Below are 22,512 nucleotides of genomic sequence, written 5' to 3'. Positions count from 1 at the left end.
ATCTTAGTGGTCTCTGGAGTTGCTCGCCAAAAATCATGCAATAGATAAGACAGAAATACAAGAAAGTTCCTAAGGCAGATTAAGAATGGTGTATTGTTTCCAAATACCAGGCTTTCCTTCCTGTGCATATGGCATATTTTGACATATTTTCAGTGACATGAAGGCTAATGAGAAAGCTCTTTGGAACACAATGGAAACCTTCCTGCTCTGTAACAGGAGGGAAGAATCTCAAGGGGTGGATGAAATTCCCGGAGGTTTTACCGGATTAGCCCATTAACATCACGTCCCATTACTGAACACCAGGGAAGGATGAATCTCTTCTAAGGGAGAAAGTGTAGGTCAATTTCTGTGATGATATCAGTACCATATGCACAGCATCAGTCTGGGAAGCCTACGTTCCAAACTCTTCATCCTCAGGAAGAAAGCGGCATTTGCAAATCTACTTTGTTCCCCTCTCTTTTGTGCCATAACTAACGCACTAACTTTGAGCACTATTAAAGTATAATTTTCAAAAAGGTGCCATAACTAACGCACTAACTTTGAGCACTATTAAAGTATAATTTTCAGAAAGGTAAGGTGATTCCCATGCAAATATGAAATACACATTTTAAAGATTTTATTCAACTAATTAATTAGAGAAGAAACCAGAAACTATTAAAGTTTGAGGAGCTAGGTGTGTATAGGCAATTTAATAAAGGAATGTTGGGGTAAAACTGCTGGGTTAGGTGTAGCACTGGTTAATGTCCTACAGAGCAATAAACAATAACTTATAGGATTATCTTTTCTCCTAGATGGAAATTATTTGCATTTCTATTGGATAAAAACCTACAAATTAACATATACCTTCACTTTAAATCAGTAGTTATCATTGAGTGAAACAAAGTATATGACCCAAGATCATGCTTGGATGGGCCTTTGCCTTCATATGACATTGAAAAAAGATACTATTCATATCTTTGCCTTATTTCCAAGTATTGGAAAATTTTTCTTAATAGCACATTGAGATTAGGGGTAGCATTTTTCATTTTGTATGCCACCCATCAGCACAGCACCATCTTAGGTACATAACATGCTCAATAGTGTCTGCTGAATTACGTGTTTATTTGTATCAACAAGAAGAAGGCTTTTCAATTCCTCACCTAACGTAATCCATCATCCTCATCCCTGTTGCTTACTGTCCATCCTTGTTCATAGCTTTATGGGTTTTTTTTTCCTAAAAATACTTAAACTAATAAGGATACTTTTCTTTCTTTATTGTCAGGTCAGCCCAAGCCAGAGGTAACTTGGTATAAGAATGGTCAGGCCATCGATGGGAGTGGCATTATTTCCAACTATGAATTCTTTGAGAATCAGTATATTCATGTGTTACATCTCTCTTGGTAAGTGGCTATACCCCTGTGGACTGTTTACTAATATCCCTATATTCTGTCATGTGCTGATTACTATGAGGTAAGGCCAAAAGATTGGCTCATATTTGCTTCTAGAGTCATAATTTTAGATGCCATTGGCAGGCATCAGCCAAAGCACCCAGCAATGATGATTTCCTGAGCTCTGCTCAGTAACTAATTATACTCCCCTAATTTGCTGCTGTCAATGGAGTTAACCTTTATCTAGAATTTTGTTCAAGGTGATCCAGCCATTGCCATCCATTAAATAAGCTTTTCATTTCATCTTGATCTCTCTGGAAAGTGAAGAAAGTGTGATAGGATCTCAGCATTATTGTCCAAACTTCCATGGGCAGGAAGAAGGAGAAGTGGCTGACTATGATCCCACAGCACCTTGGTGGTGGAGTTCAGGCTAGAAACCATACCCCCTGGCTTTATTTTAGGAAGTAGTATGGTCCAGTACAGTGATTTCGAATTTTTTTTTGTTCCTCCAAGAACTTTTGTTTGGATAAAACCAGGAAACTCAATAAGTAAAGGAGAGAAAATGAGAACTGCTCAGGGTGAAGCTGGGTAGGGGGTCTGTGCTTTTGATCCTCAATGCTACTAAATTGGTCACAGTGCCATTATGGGGCTCTGAGGAGCCTGAGGGTTCTTCAAAGCATGGTATGAAAATGACTGGTAGGCATGGGAGTGTGCTGATAGCATTGAGTCTGAGATTTAAAAAAAGACTTGTTGAGTTCCAGCTCTACCATTTTCTTGCTGTATGACCTTGGCCAGTTGCTTAACCTCTCTGAAACTCAATTTCATCATCTATAAAACAAAAGGCTGACAGAGTTAAAGAATGTAATGCTTGTAGAAGTTTCATTGTAGAGGAGTTGTTCATAAACACAAAAGCTTTCTTATCTCCTATCTAGTCCTTTGTTTAAAGTAACAGGCTGAGCATGGTGGTGGCTCATGCCTGCAATCTCAGCACTTTGGGAGGGTGAGGCAGGAGGATTGCTTGAGGCCAGGAGTTTGAGACAAGCCTGGGCAACACAGTGAGACTTCATCTCTACAAAAAAATTGAAAAATTAGCTGGGCATGGTGGCTCGTGCCTGTAGTCCCAGTTGCTTGAGAGGCCAGGGTGGAAGAATTGCTTGAGCCCAGGAGTTTGAGGCTGCAGTGAGCTATGATTGCACCACTGCACTCCAGCTTGGGTGACAGAGTGAAATCCTGTCACAAAAATAAGTAAATATGTAAATAAATAATAAACATCAGACATCATTTTACCAAGGTTGAAATGCTTATCTGACTTACAGCATATCTAGCCTAACATTTGAGATACCCATTACTCATCTATTCTTTAATTCTTTAGATAATATTCTTCAGGCACCTACATATGCCAAGCATTTTGCTTAACGCTAGAGATGGAGGTAAATAACACAAACATTGTCCACACCCTTACAAAACGTCAACTCTGGTATGGATGATCAGTGGTGAACAAAGAAAGCCATTCTTCCCCTTACCACTCCAGTATACTTGGGAGACAGCCAGATTGGCATTTGCTGGCCCTTGACCATGACCTGGACTTTCCTACTTCTTCATTCCAACCTTGTCGAGGTCTCCCCTTCCTCGTCTTTATCCCATTCAGCTTAGAAACCACCTGTAAGGTTCACAGGTGAGATTCTAGTTACCCATGGGTTTGTCTAGCCTCAAACATTCTCTTCTCCTTTGATCTTGTTGCACAGGCCTCCCTTTTGGTGGTTATTCATTGCTCAGGATTGATGACAAGTTCAGTAGACTGTGGGCCTCACAATGGGAAGTAGCCCTCTCTGATTCACACAAACATCCCCTAGAGCCTGGCACAGTGCCTACAACATAAATATTTGTTGAAAGGATGGATGGAGACATCTATCTATCTATATCTCTCCCTTTCTCTATCTATTGTTTTTGTGGTTGGTTTATCTAGATCAATGTTAGCAAACATTTTTCTAAAAGGGGCCAGATAGTAAGTATTTTAGCCTTTGCAGGCCAGATGCAAAAATAGGCCACAATTATTCAGGTCTGTCATAGATAATATGCTTTAAAAAAAAATAGCATAGTTGTGTACCAATAAAACTTTATTTACAAAAACAGGTGAGGGACCAGATTTGGCCTGCGGGCTATAGTTTGCCTACCCTGGTAAGATCCTTGAGGATCTACACACTGAACTTCTTTGTATGTTTCCCACCCTTGCTTATTTTCCTCTGAGCAATCAACACATATTTCCTGATTAATTTTAGTCTCACAGTAAACCAAAATATTATACCCACATTTTAGCCAGAAGAGAAGCTTGACATGTGTTAAGAATTGAGATTTGCTATCACTGTTTTATGTTCCATATACAGGATGAGGGTATAAAGGAATGGAGGAATAAGAAGCCCTTGAGGAAGCCCCAGAGGCAGGTGGGCAAGTCAAAGCAGAAGGTATACAAAGCAGAAGGAGAAACGTGGGGAGGGAACTTGCCCTGTGGAAGGTTCAGGGAGTCACCATTCCCTGCTCTGAGATCCAGCAGGGCAGTGGCTTTCCATGAAAATTGAAGATTTGACACAACAGAATCCACTCATTCCAAGCTCCTGGGCTGCCATTTTGAAAAATAGCCCGTCTACTAGGAAAAGTATTCAGTCGTAATGCAAGAAATGTTGGTAGAGCCCTGTAATAGATGTGGTCACGTTTTGCTGCTTAGCAGTAAGTATGCTGGGCACTAATGATCGTGGGAAGTTCTGACTTTTTATACCGGTAGTTCTGAATTCTAGCTGCCCGTTAGTATCACCTGGGGAGACTTTAAAACCCACTGATGCTTCGGCTTCGCGCTTGACCAATTAAATCGGAATCCCAGGTGATTCCAGTGTTTTGCCGAAACTGAGACACGCTCTACGTCCTAAGCATTCATCTGCAAAGGGATTTGACTTATACCAATATGTTAAATGCTGGTGAGGAAAATGAACGGTATTTTGTGCAAATGCCTTTCAAAGATTAAAAGTTAGTTGTTAGTTATAATATTAGTCTCAAAATTTCCTGCTATATACCGTCAACCACTGGATTAGCTCATAGCCCAAAGAAAAGTACTTTTCTTCACCTGCATTTGATCTTTGGGTCATTAAATCTGAGTTTGTAGATATTCGAAAGCTCCTGTTTCTGTGTTTCCCAAGGGCTTTTTTGGTTTAACAAATCTAATCTGCAGTTCTGCTTGGAGGCTAAGAGCCCTGCGATTTATGAATCTTTTGATTTTCTCTCTTTCCTCTATCTTCCCTGCATCCTGCATTCTCCTCCTCATGCTGTCCTCATCTCATGAACCTGGGCACTTCAGGCAAGTGAGACGGCGGGGAAGAGATTTATCATTGCTGTTGTAACCTTTACATTAACACGGGTCAAGTGTGCTTGGCAGGGAAGAGAAATGGAAAGCCAAGAAGGCATTCCCAGGGAAAGAAACATCAATAATCACATTATGGTATGCACTGTAGCTTGAAATAGAATTTTTTTTTTCCAAAAGATGTAGGAGTTGGGGAGTGGGGAGGAAAATGCAAATAGATGTTTTCTACCTCATAATGAAAGCAAATTGCAACGATGTGTATACAAACGGGGAATTGTGGTCTCTTATGAACATAATGTAAAGAAAGGCAGCAAAGCAACAGATAAAAATCTGTCCAGGAACCCGCACTTAGATATAACCCCTCCTCAGCAGGGAGGCCTCCTTTGATGGTTGCAATCACATGGCTGTGCTGAGAGCCAGCAGGAGGGAGGTGGAAGGAAGGGGAAGGGGGCGGAGGAAGCACCAGGAGCAGCAAAGCTCCGCCCCTGCCTGGGCTAAAGCGGGACAAAGCAGCATCTCTGCTCTCTCATCAACTCTGCCCTGGCATCGGCCAGGCTGGGGACAGGTCCATAGAGCACTGGGCAGGGACAATGACCAGGAGAATGGCACAGTCACCACAAGCCAATCAGCTCATGGAGTGTATACAGGGTTGAATAGTGTCCCCCAAATCCATGTCTGCCTGGAGCCTCAGAATGCGACCTTATTTAGAAATAGGATTTCTGCAGGTATAATTAGTGAAGGGGTTCATATTGGATTAGGTTGTTGGATTATTACGGAAAAGGGGTTCCAATCCAGACCCCAAGAGAGGGTTCTTGAACCTCACACAAGAAAGAATTTGGAGCAAGTTTATTAAGAAAGTAAAAGAATGGCAGAGCAGCGGTATAGGCTGCTCGCCTGAGTATACTTATTTATTGATTATATGCTAAACAAGAATTGGATAATTTATGTGTTTTCTGGGAAAAGGGCAGAGATTTCCTGGAACTGAGGGTGCCTCCTATTTTTAGATTATATAGGGTAACTTCTAAATGTTGCCATGGCATTGGTAAACTGTCATGGTGCTGGTGGGAGTGTCTTTTGGCATCTAACACATTATAATTAGCATATGAGCCATGTGGACGACCAGAGGTCACTTTCATTGCCATCTTGGTTTTCGTGGGCTTCGACTACTTCTTCACTGCATCCTGATCTATCAGCAGGGTCTTCGTGACCTGTATCTTATGCCGACCTCCTGTCTCATCCTGTGACTAAGAATGCCTAACCTCCTGGGAATGCAGCCCAGTAGGTCTCAGCCTTAGTTTACCCAGACCCTATTCAAGATGGAGTCATTCTGGTTCAAACACCTCTGACAGGGTGGGTCCTAATTCAATGACTGGTATACTTTTAAAAAGGGAAAACAGAGCCACAGAGACACACACAGAGAAAAAATGGTGGCGGGAAGACAGAGACAGAGATTGGGGTGATGCAATGGCAAGCCGAGACATGCCAAAAATTGCCAGCAGCCACCAAAGGCTAGGAAGGGGCAAGAGAAGAGTCTTCCCTGGAACCTTTGAGGGACCATGGCTTGACGACAACTTGATTTTAGACATTTTGGACACATGAACTGTGAAAGAATAAATTTCTGTTGCTTTTTGCCACCCAGTTTGCGGTAGTTTGTTACACAGCCCTAGGAAGCTAATACATGGGGTAGCCAAGCAATCCCATAAAAAGAGGCAGGGCTTTTTGCCTACCTGGACATAAGCACTGGCCAGGTTTATCTGAGAATGCAGTGTTGGTTCCAGACACACCAGCTGAGTTCATCCAGACTACCCAGTGGGAGATGTCTAGGGACAAGGGGCAAAAACATTTTTTTCAACTCTGCCCCAAATTCACGATTGATTATTCAAGGATTTGAAGGGGAAATCAATAAGGTTTCCTGGGTCACTTGTGTTTTTCCCCCAGGGGACATTTGGTAATGTCTGGAAACATTTGGATTGTCCTGACAGGAGGGGGTGGGGTGCTACTGCATCTGGCGGGAGGAGGCCAAACCTGCTGTTGAACATTGGACAGTACACAGGTCAACCCCCACAGTCAGAATTCTCCGATCTAAGATGTCTGGAGCACCAAGGTTGAGCAACTTTAGCAAACTATCACAAAACTGGTGTGCTCTCGTAGAGCAGCAGTTTCTTAGTTATCATGGGTCTGTGGGCTGGCGGGCTGGTTCTCTGCTGGTTTTCCCTGGCTTTTTCATGCTCATTCATGCCACTCAAGTCCATTTACGGATTGGCTGGGCTGGAAGGTCCAGTGTGGTTTCCCTGACAGGCCCGGCAGTGGATATTGCTGTTGGCTAGGCCGCCTTGCTCTCCTCCACATGGGCTCTCATCCCCCAGGAGGACGGCACTGGTTTCCTTACAGGGCAGTCTAAGGGCAGCATTCCAAGGTCACGGAGCTGCCGGGCCTCATGAGTTCCACCCAATATCATTTCTCTCACATTCTCTTGGCCAAAGCAAGTCACAGGCCAACCCACATTTAAGAAAAATGGACTCTACTTTTGAAGAGTGGCAAAGTCACATTGCAACAAGGTGTGCGTACTCACATGAGTGGAATTTGTAGCCAGATTTTGTAATCTGTATCTTCTATCTGTGGGAAATTTAATTGATCTTTTAAATCATCTATTTGCACTTATCTTTATCCTTCTCAAAAAGCCACCTATGACTGCCCCTTGCCTATAATTTTTTTATCGTTTTTTTTTGAGATGGAGTCTTGCACTGTTGCCCAGGCTGGAGTGCAGTGGCAAGATCTGGGCTCACTGCAACCTCCACCTCCCAGGTTCAAGCAATTTTCCTGCCTCAGCCTTCCAAGTAGCTGGGGTTACAGGCACATGCCACCACGCCTGGCTAATTTTTGTATTTTTATTAGAGATGGGGTGTCACCATGTTGGCCAGGCTGGTCTCGAACTCCTGACCTCAGGTGATCTGCCCGCCTCGGCCTCCCAAAGTGCTGGGATTACAGGCATGAGCCGCCACTCTTGGACTGTTCTTAACCATTCATTTATCCAACAAACATTAAGAGCACTTAATATGCTCTAGAATCCAGTGCCAAGTAAGAGGAAGCAAAGTTCTCTATGATCCCACTCACAGTCCAGTGGGATCAGTCCAGTGGGACACAGTCCAGTGTCCAGGAAACAGACACTGAAATTTCAGAAACGGGTATTGAACCAGAGAGTGCTCACCCAGACACAAGGTTTTAAGCTGCTTTTGTTACACGTTTCATGCTTGCAACCCTGTTTGGATAGTTTTTCATTTTATTTTCCACTAGAACTCTAACATGCTATTAACTGTTGCACCTCACAGAGTGGATTGTTTTTAGAATGTGGACTCTGTGACTTCAGTAATGTGTCGGCATTCTCATTTATTTCTCATGTCCAGGCAGACAGACAGACCCTAGGAGCCGTGGGGTACAGTGTTACCTTCCTCAAGATACTCTGGTTTGAGAGCTCTTTGTAAGTGCTTGTCACCTGTGCCCTGGGGAGGACCATCAGCCTCTTTCTATACACAATCACCCAAGGAAACCTAAACCGTTTGCCAGACATCTGAAAAACATGAGTTGTTGTTCATGAATGAAACTGGGCAAATGAGTATAGGTGAATCACTTAAAGACACCCCCACTGGGGCCGGATGCGGTGACTCATGCCTGTAATCCCAGCACTTTGGGAGGCCGAGGCAGGCAGATCTCTTGAGGTCAGGAGTTCAAGACCAGCCTGGACAACATGGTGAAACCCTGTCTGTACTAAAAATACAAAAATTAGCTAAGCATGGTGGCGTGAGCCTGTAATCCCAGCTACTCGGGAGGCTGAGGCATGAGAATCACTTGAACCCGGGAGGCGGTGGTTGCAGTGAGCAGAGATCATGCCACTGCACTCTAGCCTGGGCAACAGAGCGAGATTCCATCTCAAAAAAAAAAAAAAAATCCCCATTGCTGGAAGAAACACCTCAGAACACACAACCTGCTAATAGAATTGTCACCATCAACTTCGCTTACAAAGAACAGACAATCTTTTCCACTATTGACAGCCAGGGTCCAAAGATCTGGGTTTAAATCCCAGATCTATAAGCTGTATCATCCTGGGCAAATTATTTAACTTTTCTATGTCTCAGTTTTCTCATCTGTAAAAATGGGGATAATAATAGCACCTGCCTAATAGGGTTGTTGTGGGGATTAAATCAACACATGCAAAGAATTTTGAATACTCAATACATAATAGCTATTTCAGGTGCCTTAAACATGCTCCCCACCCCAAACTATAATTTTGGAACTGATTAAAATAGGAGAGTTTGGAGGTAAGAAAGGCAGCATTTTTCCCCTCTGCTATTTCGCTTTTGGAGGGTAAAAAAAATGTAGTTAACGTGATTGTTCAAGGAATCATCAGGTAGAAATAAAGATGACTGAATCTTGCTATGTCTTGGCTAAGATGGAAATGCATTTCATCCAAGGTTGGAAAGCGTTTTGTGAACTTCATATTCCTGTGAGCTTAAGTAGGTCTAACAAATCTTAAGGATGACTGGTAGAACTTTCCGACACCTGGAAGGCGTCTGTGTTCCTGACACAGGGCTGAGGCAGGTTCCCGTGGCATTCTCCCTGAATGAATTCAGCAGGCACGCATCAGGGCCATGACTCAGACCATGCCTGGAGCCCTGCTTGAATGAGTTCCGGGGGTCTGACAAGGAACTCCCGGTTAGTCCTCGGGTGATAGGTCCCTTCTGAGAATCCACTGCTTGTCATCACATTCTGGTGGTGACTTTAGTAGGTAAGTGTCTCAGAAGAGTGAATGGTTATAGGCCAGTTTCTGGGACACTCACTCACCTTTTCCTGGGGACGGGACTTGGGTGGCTGCTCCCACCACGGTGCAGACTCCTCAGGGCAAATCATGCTAGTCAGGTGACAGGTGACAGGTTGATCCAAGAGCCCCTCCCAAGACTTTGGGACAGTCAGGGAAAGGTGCACCAATCACTAGAAGTTGGACACGTTCTGAAAGTACTGTCACTGAAAACTGTCACTGTCACGTTCTGAAACTGTCACTCCATTGACACCTTCTGAGAACTGAGCAGACCAGGCACATTAGGGAAGTTCTTGGAGTCAGCCCTACCTTGTAATCACAGAATTAGAGGCAGACACATCTGGAAAGATTGAAAAGATGCGGTGTCTTGCTCATGTAGAAATCATGATGTGTTAGTGCTGGGGAACAGTTGACCAACTCCCTCTAAGGTAAAGCTCATAAAGAAATTACCTGACAAGGGGAGATGGCTAGTTATGGACAGAGCTGAAACTAATCAGGCCCTGTGAGTCCCGGGAAGGGCTTTGCCCCGACTCTGTAGCGAGAGGGCAGGACTGAGAAAGGGGTTCAGTTTGGCAGCGTAAGTCTCTGTCCTGACCAGCCCAGCCTATTTCTCCTCCTCATGCACTCAGCTGAGGGCCTCTCATGACAGCCCCAAGGCCTCCCTGCCTCTGCCAGGTCCTGCCTGGGAGCCTCTCCTGCCCCTGCCTCCTGAGTTCTCCATGAACCACTGTGTGACTTGGACCTCACGCCCCTCCCCGTCTGCCTCCAGGCTCCATCACCTGGAATTCCTGCTTTGTCTTCTCCCAAGCACATGCTCCCACTCACTTTTTCTGAATCCCACAATGCTGAGCCAGTCTCAGTACATTCCATGATACACCAGGCTACACCTCAGTGGAGTCCCCCTCATATGGGAGAGGAGCTGCCGCTCTGGATCCTCCAGGACTCCCTTCAGGCCACACCCCACACCTGGGCCCCAGGTGAACCTGAGAATGGGTGAGAATGGGCGTGGTCCGTGAGAGGGGTTAAGCCCTGGGATGGTCCCTCAGACCCTGCCTGTCATAGTCAGCTTGAGCTACCCTACCAAAATACCATAGTGTGGGTGGCCTAAACAACAGAAGTTTCTTTCTCACCGTCCTGGAGGCTGGAAGTCCAAGATTGAGGTGCCAGCATGGTTAGGTTCTGGTAAGGGCCCTCTTCCTGGTTTGCAGAAGCTGCCTTCTCACTATGTTCTCACATGGGACAGAGAGAAAGAGAGAGAGTGCAAGCTCTCTCGTATCTCTTCTAAGGGCACTAATCCTGTCATGAGGGCCCCACCCTTGTGACCTCATCTAAACCATATCACCTCCCAAAGGCCCTGCCTCCAAATACCATCACATTGTGGGTTAGGGCTTCAACATATGACTTGGTGGGGGACATAATTCAGTAGCTAGCACAGCTCCAAATATGGAAGTGTTCTGGCTATATACAGGGCCAGACTAAGATGAGCCAGTGGGGGTGGACAGGGACCCACTGGTTCAGAATCAGAAATCTGCAGCACTCTGTGAGAGTGTAAGTAGACACACTAAGTATCATAAGTAGATACTCAGCTCTCAAGCCAGACTACCCAGGTCCAATTCTTGGCCTCATCTCTTACTTGGGCAGGTTGCTTAACCTCTGTCTGCCACGATTTCCGTATCTGTAAAATAGGAATGATTACAGTATCTACTTTGCAGGGTTGGGTGAAGATTAAATGAGATAATACACATAAGGAAACTTTTTGAACAGTGCTGGTACTCAACAAATGCTAAGTAAATGCTCATTCTTTCTGCCCTGAGATCTCCTGTGTATTGTTAGACACAGCCATTCTTTGTTTTTGTTTTTTCTTTTGAGTTGGAGTCTCACTCTGTCACCCAGGCTGGAATGCAGTGGCACAATCTCAGCTCACTGCAACCTCCACCTCCCAGGTTCAAGCAATTCTCCTGCCTCAGCCTCCTGAGTAGCTGGGATTACAGGTCCCCACCACCACACCTGACTAAATTTTTTTGTATTTTAGTAGAGACGGGGTTTCACCATGTTGCCCAGGCTGGTCTCAAACAATTGACCTCAAGTGATCCACCTGCCTCGGCCTCTCAAAGTGCTGGGATTACAGGCATGAGCCACTGCACCGGGCCAATTTTTTTTTTTTTAATTAGCTTGGGGTGGTGGCACACACCTGAGGCCCCAGCTTCTTGGGAGGCTGAGGTAGGAGAACTGGTTGGGCCTGGGGGGTTGAGGCTGCAGTGAGCCATGATCACACCACTGCACTCCAGTCTGGGCAAAAAAATGAGACCCTGTCTCAAAAGCAAACAAACAAACAAACAAACAAACAAACGATTTGTGGGAGGAATTAACACAACGCATCCAGGGGTTCTGTTCTTCACTGAGTCTTGCCTCAAGGGCAGCAGGCAAAAGAGCCATTCCACATACAGCCATCTGAACTGGGGGAAATGATTTGAATGAACTGTGGCTTCTTGGTGGTCAGAGGCTCTGTTGCTGAATCCTTAGGGGACTGGGTGAGCAGAATAATCTAACAGGCCTCCCACAGCTGCTGTAGGAGAAGGCCCTGTTGTCAGTAGCTCTGGTCACCATTTGAACTGCAGGGTGTCAGTGACTGCTCCCTTTCTGTCCTTGTCACTTCCTGTTCCCTGCGGCGGCTGCTGCAGCAGCCAGATGGAGATTCTTCTCCTGTTGGAGCTGCTCCTTGACAGCCCTAATGAGGCTGCTCCCTTGGCCCTGTGCAGGGTGCCCTGCTTGCCCGTCTGCCTGCCAGTGGCTGCCTCTGCTCACCAGTGGGCACCAGGAGGTGGCAGCCAGGCAGAGGCATCATGAGATGGTCAGATCAAGGAGATAGAGAGGGACACAGGACACAGCCAGCACCGAGGCCCTGACAACAGAACGGCAGAGGAAGGGAAGCCACTGACTTGTGACGGGTTTCTTCCCTGACTACAGGTCTCTGAGCCTGCTTTTGGGAGAGAAATTCTCAGACCTGGTTTTGCTCATTCCCCCTTTCTGGGTCCAGCAATTCATTTTTTAAGAAGGAAAACCAACTCTTAACAGCCACACAGTGCATGCGGGGGCAGCTTGCCAGTCATTGAGTAGGGAACTCAGATCAAATTGAGCAGCTAGTGGAGTGACAGCTGATGTTTTCCTGAGAATTTAATAAGGGGACCTTTACCCTTGATGGAAACGTTGGAGTCACCAAGCTGGAAGTGACTTCAAGATGTTGCCGCTCAGAGCCTGGTCTTGGACCACCAGCATCAGCATCCCCTGGGAGCTTGTTAGAATGGCAAAATCCCAGCTCCCTCTCCAGACCAGCCAATCAGAACCTGCATTTTAATGACATCCCAAGTGATTCGTGTGCATTTTTAACACAGGAGAAACCCTGCTGTAAGGCTTAGGCTTAGCCCACTCCTGGCTATACATTACCTCTGGGGAACTTTAAAAAAGTATTGATGCTTATATCCCACCCCTAAAAAATTCTGTTTTAATTGGTCAAATCCAACTGGTCTAGTCCACTGCCTACACCCTATAGGTCACCCAAGGCCCAGAGAGATCACAGGACCCATCCAAAGTAACACAATGGGTTAGGAACAAAGCTAGGGTTAGAACCCCAAAATTCTGTTTCCCAGGGCCCCCGAGTCCATTATGTTAATCACTGCATCTCATCCTACCAGTGCCATCCTCCCAAACAAAATCTATTAAGATGTATCCTGGAATATAATTCAAAAAGGAGTGATCATAAGGACTTCATTCAAAAATAAGGATTCATGGAGGGCCTACTATATGCCGGGGATTGTTCTAGACCCTAAGGATACAGCAGCAAATACTGGAGTCCCTGATCTCATGGGAAAGGGATCGCAAGAGGAGCCAGACATTTAACACACCAGGAACTATGTAATGGGTCAGGTGAAAAAAGATAAAGCAGCACGAGGGAGGGAAGGCGCATGACGGTGGGAAGGTCTCTCTGGTGAGGGGCTCTGAGCACACGGGTGAAAGTACAGAGCGGGAGGTGATGTGGTTATTACCTGGGGAAGGCAGGTTCTCTTCACCTTCTGTGACTCCCACGTCAGCTCATTGCTTGTAGGCCATGGCACATGGTCATGACTTTGGATTTGATTTGGAGTGAGATGGAGACGCATAAGAGGGTTTCTGAACAGAGATGTGATGACATTTTCTGGCTAAGTGTAAAAGGATGACTCTTATCTCAGGGATGTGAATGTATCCTCTGGAGAAGACTCAGGGCACAGATGGGGACTGCAAGCAACCATCGCGGTAATTCAGATGAGACGGTGGTGCCTCCACCCAGGACGGTCCTGCAGAAGGTGGGAGGAAGTGGCCAGGTTCTGAGTGTGTCTGACAGGAGCTGCTGTTGGACTGGATGCTGGACGTGAAAGGGGAGTGAAAGACGGACTCCAGGATTTTTGGGCTGAGCAATTGGTAGAATGGAATTGCAGTTTTGTGGAGACAAGAAGCAGGTTTGGATAAGGACATCCACAGTTTGGCTTGGGGCGTGCTGGGTGTTTGATGAATTAGCAGAGCTCTGGGCCTCTGTGGCTAGGGACATTTGTGCTGCTGAGAGCTGGGGCTGCCGGCCATGGCTTGTCTAATGGAGCATTCATCTTAGTCCTGCTCCCAAGATGATGGGCCTTTCAGAGAATAGATTTACAGTTTAAACTTAAGATTGTTTTGGTTTATTGTCACAATGCTCCTTAAGATTTCTGGGACATTATGCTTGCTTGGTGACCTATTAGGTGCTGGGGGTGGAAATTGTTTCTGGATAACTTTGAGTTTTCTTTTAATAAGAAGGGTCAGTCATCTATTAACTAAGCGTGGTGGTAGTAATGCCATAGGATTTTTTTCCTTTCTGAAATCAGTTTGCCCACTTCTTGTTCAAAGAATGTCTGGTGGGTCTGCGTTGCTCCCAGAGGCTCAGAAAGCTGTCAAAAGTGCAGAGCTTCTGCGCCAAGTGGAAGCCAGGAAACCGCTCCCCATGCATCCCCAGGAAAAGATCCTGGCTCTACCATGAACATGCCTGTTCCCTGACGTGTTCGCTATTGTACAAGAGTCCATGTCCATTTATTTAGTTCAGTGCTTCTGAGCGCTGGCTGCCCAAAGGAATAGCCTAGAAGCCTTTAAAAAAAAAACCTGATGGTGAAGGTTTCACCCCATTATGCTGCTTAATTGTGCTTTTTTTTTTTTTTTTTTGGTTGGGGGAAGAGGTGGGCCCTGGCACTGGTATTTTTTTCCTTTTATTATTTTTATTTATTTTTTTTGAGATGGAGTTTTTGCTCTGTTGCCCAGACTGGAGTGCAATGGTGCGATCTCGGCTCACTGCAACCTCTGCCTCCCAGGTTCAAACAATTCTCATGCCTCAGCCTCCCAAGTAGCTGGGATTACAGGCATGCACCACCACGCCTGGCTAATTTTTGTATTTTTAGTAGAGATGAGGTTTCACCATGTTGGCCAGGCTGGTGTTAAACTCTTGACCTCAGGTGATCCACCCGCCTTGGCCTCCCAAAGTGCTGGGATTACAGGTGTAAGCCACTGCACCCAGTCTTTTTTGCCTTTTTTTTTTTTTTTTTTTTGAGACAGAGTCCCTTCCTGTCACCCAGGCTGGAGTACAATGGGGCAATCTCAGCTCATTGCAACCTCCACCTCCCAGGTTCAAGCGATTCTTCTGCCTCAGCCACCCAAGTAGCTGGGATTACAGGCGCATGCCACAACGCTCAGCTAATTTTTGTATTTTTAGTAGAGATGGGGTTTCACCATGTTGGCCAGGCTGGTATTGAACTCCTGACCTCATGATCCACCTGCCTTGGCCTCCCAAAGTGCTGGGACTACAGGCGTGAGCCACTGCACCCAGCCCCTTTTTTTCTTTTTAAATAGACTTTAATTTTAGAGCAGTTTTGGGGTCACAGCAAAATTGAGCATAAGACACAGATAGTTCCCACATACCCTCTGTCCGGCATGGTACATTTGTTACAATCCATGAATCCACACTGACACATCATCACCCCAAGTCCATAGTTTACATGAGGGTTCACTCTTGGTGTCTGTTCTACAGGTTTGGACAAAGGTGTCCTGACATGTATCTACCTCTGCAGAATCAGCAGTAGTCTCCCCGCCCTAAAATCCTCCGGCCCTGGTATTTTTACGAAGCGCTCCAAGTCACTTGAACGTTCAGCCAGGGCTGAGAACTATTGATTTAGTCTTACTGTGTGCCAGGCTTTGCTTTCAGCACTTTATAGGAGTTAATCCCTTAATCCTCATGTCACTGGGTTGATGGAGGTTCAGCTATTGTCCAGAGCTGTCAAGTGGCTTCTCTAATGCTGCGGAGCAGATGGGCCGGCATGTGAACCCAGGCACATTCGCTGCTAAGCCTGTCCCTTAACCACTATGCAGTACTGACTTTGCCAACTGCCTCTGCAATCGGCTTCGAATTGTCCTCGGGTGAAGAAGAAAAGTAAACTTTCCCCTGCAGTTCACACACACACAGTGCCCCTGGACAGAATTCCGCACCCTCCCCACCGGAGCTCCTCCCCACCCACTGCCCCAGTTCTTCAGGGCCCTCTCCCCCAGCCCTACCTCCTGCGAATCCCACATCAGCTCATTGCTTTATTGTCCCTTACACATGACCTGATCATTCCAGCTCCGGTGCATCTGCCAGGAATGCCCTCCCCTCTTTCCACCCAGCCAAAATGTAATTCTTCCCCGTGGGGCTCGAGTTCTGTGCTCCTGGCTTCATTTCCTGAAGGCCCAGGCCACCGTGACCTCTCTTGTCCTAACCACCAGAAGTGCTGGCTGCCTTGGCTGTGCCTTTTGGAATTCAATGACACTGGATTTTGCAAATTGTGTACTGCTCCCTGTTTAATACCCAAAAGTCTCATCCCTGGGGAAGGAACCAAGTCTTCTACTAATTTCTTGTTTCCCTTCTCAAGTCCCATGCAGTGTGCTAAGCATGTATAGTTGCAGGTCCAGCAGGACACATGGGAGAACGGGGTGTTCCTGCTCATTTGGGGGCCACAGGTCACATCAGATATGGAGAGCAAGAACATTTGCTCCTCATCCCTGGTCTGTGGTATAAAATGCAGTTAGCGTCTTACAGAATTATTTTCCATCCCTTCCTACATGACTATTTTATTTGCTTCCCAGTGAACTGGAACCTGAGGTCTAAACCCCTTAGTATGGGATGGAAAACCTTCCAAGATCTGGGCTCAGCCACCTCTTGGCACGTAACCATATCTCCTGATCCACCTGGGCCAGCCTCACTTTCCCTAGCATGGCCCCAGTCTCTGCCTGTTGCTTTGGTGTATTAAGAGAGTCCCTTTTCATTCTCTGAAGTGTCCTGTTTAAACAGTGAACAACGCAGTTACCCTACCTTCCCACCTACCACTTCCCCAAGTTCCAAATTAAAAATGGCTTATTTTCTCCTGGGAGGGCCTGAAGCTTTCCTGCCTCCTTCCACATTTAGGCTATTCCTTTTGCCTGGAATGATCACCCCTCCATCAACCACAGGCACACGCCATCTTTCCTGCCAAAATCCCACCCTGTATTTCCTGGTCTGCTTCAGCTGTTGAGCTCCCCAGGAAACCTCCCTTCATTATCTTGCATGCCCCCAACACCTGAATCCTTATAACTGGCACGCTTGTTAATGGTGCCTGGCACACACTGTCCTGTATTATAGCTGTTTGTATAGACAAGTCATTTCCCTTACTGGATGGGAGGCTCCTGAGAAAAGAGCCTAGGAACTTCACATCTTTATCGTCCACATAGTGGCTAACACAATGCTTTGTACATGGTAGACATTTCCTACCATTTTTTTGGCCGTATAACTTAAGACGTGTCACATCTTCTCTGGGCCTCAGTTCCAACATCTGTAAGATAGTTCCAATTCCTGTATCTGTTAGGGTCTAATCAGGAAGACAAAAACCATTTTGAAGCATTTAGTGCAGGGTTGCACAGATGATTGAGCCAACAGGGAACACTGAGGTCACTCAGAGCCACTATCTCCTGGGCAGCACAGACAAAGGGAGGAGTCAAGACTCCGAGTTCCAGGTCACAGGCCACAGAGCAGAAACTGGACCTCTGGTAGTCTGTCCCATGGGACCTGGAACTATGAAAGAGATGGTTTCTTCCTTCTTCCCTTCCCAGCCCCCAATCTACTGTCTCTCTTTGGTCAAACACAGCAAGAAGCCAGCAGTCATGGGAGCCGGGTGTTGCAGCCTCAGGGGTCAGCCCTGGTAATAGAGAGCAGAACCGGGGAAGAAGGCAGGTGGGTGAGAACCGGCCTGGGAGAGACACAGCTCTGAGGTCCGTTTCGGCTCTTTAGGTGTGTGGTTCAATCAATCTGTTGAATAAATAACTGAATAAATTGGTAAATGTATGAGGAATCTCCTCATTGTTTTGAAAGGTATAAAGTTACTTATAGAAAATATGATCAAGAAATTCAGAGAATTCTTCCATCTCCAGGACAAACATAGTTTTGGGGCTTGGGAAAGACCAAAGTCTTTCCTATTCCTTCAGTTATAAAAATGATTATTGATAGCAGTTGTTAGGCAGCTAATAAAATACAGACACTTGGCTTAAGAAAATAATGATGACCTTCACCTGGTGCTATGGCCAAGGAAAGGACACGGATGTCATCGTGTGATTATTTATTGAGTGGAGCCCTCTTCCCCCTCCCTGCTGCAGTGGGAGGGAAGGCTCAAAACATTCGCAGCCACCGGAGGGGGAGCTTCAGAGGCCTCCCTCCCCCTGCATTCCTGGCTGAAGGGGTGAAGACACTACAGACCTCGTGTTTCCAGATCTTGTTTTCTTTCACTGGGAAGTGGAATGCATAATAAAATGGAATGCCTGTGGTGCAAAATAGTGGTTGTATAGTATCTAAATTCCAGAGATAATTCCAAATCTTTTTTTTTTTTTTTTAGATGGAGCCTCGCTCTGTCACCCAGGTTGGAGTGCAGTGGTGCAATCTCAGCTCACTGCAATCTCCGCCCCTGGGTTCAAGCAACTCTCCTGCCTCAGCCTCCCAAGTAGCTGGGATTACAGGCACGTGCCACCACACCTGGCTAATTTTTGTATTTTTTTTTAGTAAAGACGAGGTTTCAACATGTTGCCTAGGCTGGTCTCAAACTCCTGACCTCAAGTGATCCACCTGCCTCAGCCTCCCAAAGTGCTGGGATTACAGGCATGAGCCAATGCACCTGGCTGAGAATTCCAAATCTTACCTCTAGCCAATACTTCAGCTTCTTCTTCTATGAACCCTGTCTTCAGGGCACCTGGTCGAGTTGCAGTTTGAGTTTCAGCAATTTTAATCTTGTTGGGAGCAGGGAAGTGACCTCAGGGCAGGCAATAAAGGATTATCCATTTTTCAGGCCACACAAGATTACTGATTTTATTTTTATTTTTGCTGGTGGAATCACCCACCTTAATGGTCAATAGGGAGATGTATGAAATAAGGCATGTGACCCTTGGGGTAGGATGAGCATGAGAATAAGGATGAAGAAGATGATGACGATTGAAATGTAGGGACTGAAAAGTATATCATTTTGATGGGTATATTGTGCTGGTAGCTAGAAAAAAATAAATCGTTTGTTTATGTCTTCCTTTTCTACTTGTTTCATCCTGTTCCCCAAACTCGTGTCTTCATATTCCTCTTTGATAGGGTTACTAGTCCTGTGGATTCTTGTCCTGCTTAGTTCTTACTCATATTTTTAACCCTTGTTCCCAAAGCACAAAATCATGCTAAGTTGGCTGAATCCTGAAGAACTTTTAGGATTAGCTCTTACAGAATTGATGGAACCAGCCTCCTCCTGCCCAAAATTAAATTACGTAGGCCCATGTATTAAGCATTGAATCAGAATCTCTGGAAGTGGAGCCCAGACATAGGTCTTCTTTCCCCTTTGCAAATAAGAAAAACCACAGAAATTATATCATCAGCCTAAGAGGATACACAAATGAACAAACCAAGCAAAGCAGTGACCCCCTCCATGCTAATGCCCATCTTCCAGGGTGCAACAGCCAGCTGTTCTGCTGTGACAGTGTATCCAGGCTTCCCTTGGTGAATAGCTTAAATCAATGATTCTCAAAGTGTGTTCCTTGGACTTCTGGAAGTCCCTAACACCCTTTTAGGGATCCTCAGGGTCAAAACTGTTATCCTAAAAATATTCAAACATACCCAGCAATCCCATTACTAGATATAAACCCAAAGGAATATAAATCATTCTATTACAAAGATATATGCACACATATGTTCATTGCAGCACCATTCACAATAGCAAAGACACGGAATCAACCCAAATGCCCATCAATGATAGACTGGATAAAGTAAATGTGGTACATATACACCACGGAATACTACACAGCCATAAAAAGGAACAAGATCATGTCCTCTGCAGGGACATGGATGGAGCTGGAAGCCATTATCCTCAGCAAACTAACACAGGAACAGAAAACCAAAAACCACATGTTCTCATTTAGAAGTGGGAGCTAAAAATATGAGAATACATGGACACAGGGAGGGGAACAACACACACTGGGGCCTGTCGGTGGACAGGGTTTGAGGGGGAGCAGTGTAAGGGGTAGAACATTAGGAAAAATAGCTAATGCATGCTGGGCTTAATATCTAAATGATGGGTTAATAGGTGCAGAAAACCACCATGGCACACGTCACCTATGTAAGAAACCTGCACATCCTGCACATGTACCCCAGAACTTAAAATAAAAATTAAAAAAAAATTCAAACATTATTTGCCCTTTTCACTGTGTTGACGTGTACACTCATGATAAAAAGTAATGAAGGGTAAGTCTGTTGGTGGCTTAGCATGAATCATGGCAGTGGTCCCGAACCGTATTAGTTGCCATAGAATTCTGCATTTCCATACAGCCACAGTTAAAAACAACAAACAAAAAGTTTTACTTAATAATGCCCTTGATGCATCAGTAAAAATGGGGTAATTTTATTAAATCTTGATAACTCAGTAGCCCTTTTAATACCCCATGTAATAAAATGGGAAATATACACACGGCACCTCTGCTGGATTTCCTCAGATGGTGAACATCTTGAGGACAAGCTTCTGCATGATTAAGTTGCAAGCTGAACTAGCCACTGTTTTTATGGATTATCATTTTTACTCAAAAGAATAACAGACAAATGATGGTTATTCAGCCTTGGGTATTTGGCAGACATTTTCTGAAAAATGAACAAAACAAGCCTGCCACTTCAAGGAAAACTAAAAGTATTTGTTGCCAGTGATAAAATCCAAACTTTTAAGCTATCATTGCAGTCCCTTCTCTGAACTAGGGACTTCCAGTTTTTTCCAATATTCCTTCTGTTTTTTTCTCTATCTTCTCTCCTATGGGGACTCTCATTATATATATACTGTAAGCTGGTATACCATCAGGCTCCAGAACTATTTAATTTTCTACATTCTTTTCTCTTTGTGTTCCTAAAATTGGATAATCTCAATTGACCAACTTCAAGTTCATTGATTCTTATTCCATCTGCCCAAATCTGCTGTAGAGCCCTTTTGTGAATTTTTTATTTCAGTTACTGTAATTTTAAATCTCTAAATTTCTATTTGGTTTGTATGTGTAATTTCTATGTCTTTATTGAAACACCATTCTCATACTTTTTTTCAGATCTTTAGACATGGTTTTCTTTAGTTCTTTCAGCATATTTAAAATAGATAAAGTTTGTGTTTAGCAAGTCTAGGGACAGTTTCTATTGATTGCTTTTTCTGTGTATGGGCAATACTTTATGTTTCTTTGCATGTCACATAACTTTTGTTGAAAACTGGACATTTTAAACAATGTAATGTGGCAACTCTGGAAATGAGATTCTCCCACATTCCCAGGGCTTATTGTTGTTGTTTGCTTGCTTAGTGACTTTTCTGAACTAATTCTTTGTTGTCTGTGACCCCTGAAGTTTCTACTGAGTTAGCTTAGTGGTCAGCTAATGACTGGACAGAGATTTCCTTAGATGTCTGGAATCAATGGGTCTCCCAGTTTATTGAGGGGCTGTGTGTGCATGTTGAGGTATGAAGCATGCTTTCACACTCAGCCAGGCAATTGACAACTCTGCCTTAGCCTTCACTTCCTGCTAGTAGAGAGCCTTAAGGTCAGTTAGAGCTGCGAGCTCAGAATTTTCTCAGGTCTTTCGTAAGCACATGCACTGGACATGCTTAGGAAGGCTGCTCACAGCCTTATGCATGTGCATGGCCTCCTAGATCCCCAGGAGAATGTCTCAGCTTTTCAATGACCCCATGGGCATCTCATTCCCAGCTTTCCCTTTTAAGCTTTTTGGTTACCCTATTGTTTAACCCAATTGTAATTTACTGCCTCAAGCAGCCATGGTGTTAAACAATTGTCTTTATAATTTTTTTTTTTTTTTTTACAAATGCCCCTAGGGAAAAAGTTATTTTTGCTGGGTGAACTCTAAGTCAGATCACACAAAAACAGTCTTGTGAGTGGGGTCTTCCAGGGAATTACTAGGCAGGTCAAATAATGACAACTCTCTGGGTATGGGGCTTTGAAGGAGCCCCAACTTTGTCCTGCCCCCTCCAGCTGCTGCCAGGCTACTGGTTTTCACTGTGATTGTGGAGTCTTGGTTTTCAAGACTACTGTGGAGCTGGTTATGGGGGAATAGAACTAGGGCAGGTTAAAGCACCAGAAAACTGTTCTTACTGAGATTCAGCCATTTTTCTTGAATAAAGGCTCCCCAGATTGCCTTTAATTTTCAGAGCCCTGAAAAAGTTGATTCAGACAAGTTTTGCCAGTGTTCTTGTTGCATTTACAGAGGTGAGAATTTTCAGGGATCCTTCCTCTGAACTTCTAGCTCATATCCTCCATGCTTCTACTTTCTACCATACAACTTAGCACAGATTTGATTTACACTGTTCTCTGATAAATTAACATTCATATTATTTCCCTAAGTAGAATTTTGGAAAGCTTGTGCCCTTCATCAA

General features: G+C 45.0%; 1 protein-coding gene across 1 annotated transcript in view; it reads left to right on the top strand.

Annotated features, from left to right (window-relative positions):
• Nucleotides 1-22,512, top strand: part of ALPK2 (alpha kinase 2) — a 130,986-nt gene that overhangs the window by 2,836 nt on the left and 105,638 nt on the right. The window contains exon 2 of the mRNA XM_034943824.3: nucleotides 1,262-1,379. Coding sequence (XP_034799715.2) covers nucleotides 1,262-1,379 — 118 coding nt within the window. The remainder of the gene's footprint in view (nucleotides 1-1,261; nucleotides 1,380-22,512) is intronic.

This window comes from Pan paniscus, chromosome 17 (assembly GCF_029289425.2).
Source record: "Pan paniscus chromosome 17, NHGRI_mPanPan1-v2.0_pri, whole genome shotgun sequence".
NCBI lineage: Eukaryota > Metazoa > Chordata > Mammalia > Primates > Hominidae > Pan > Pan paniscus.
This window is presented reverse-complemented; position numbering and strand designations above follow the sequence as displayed.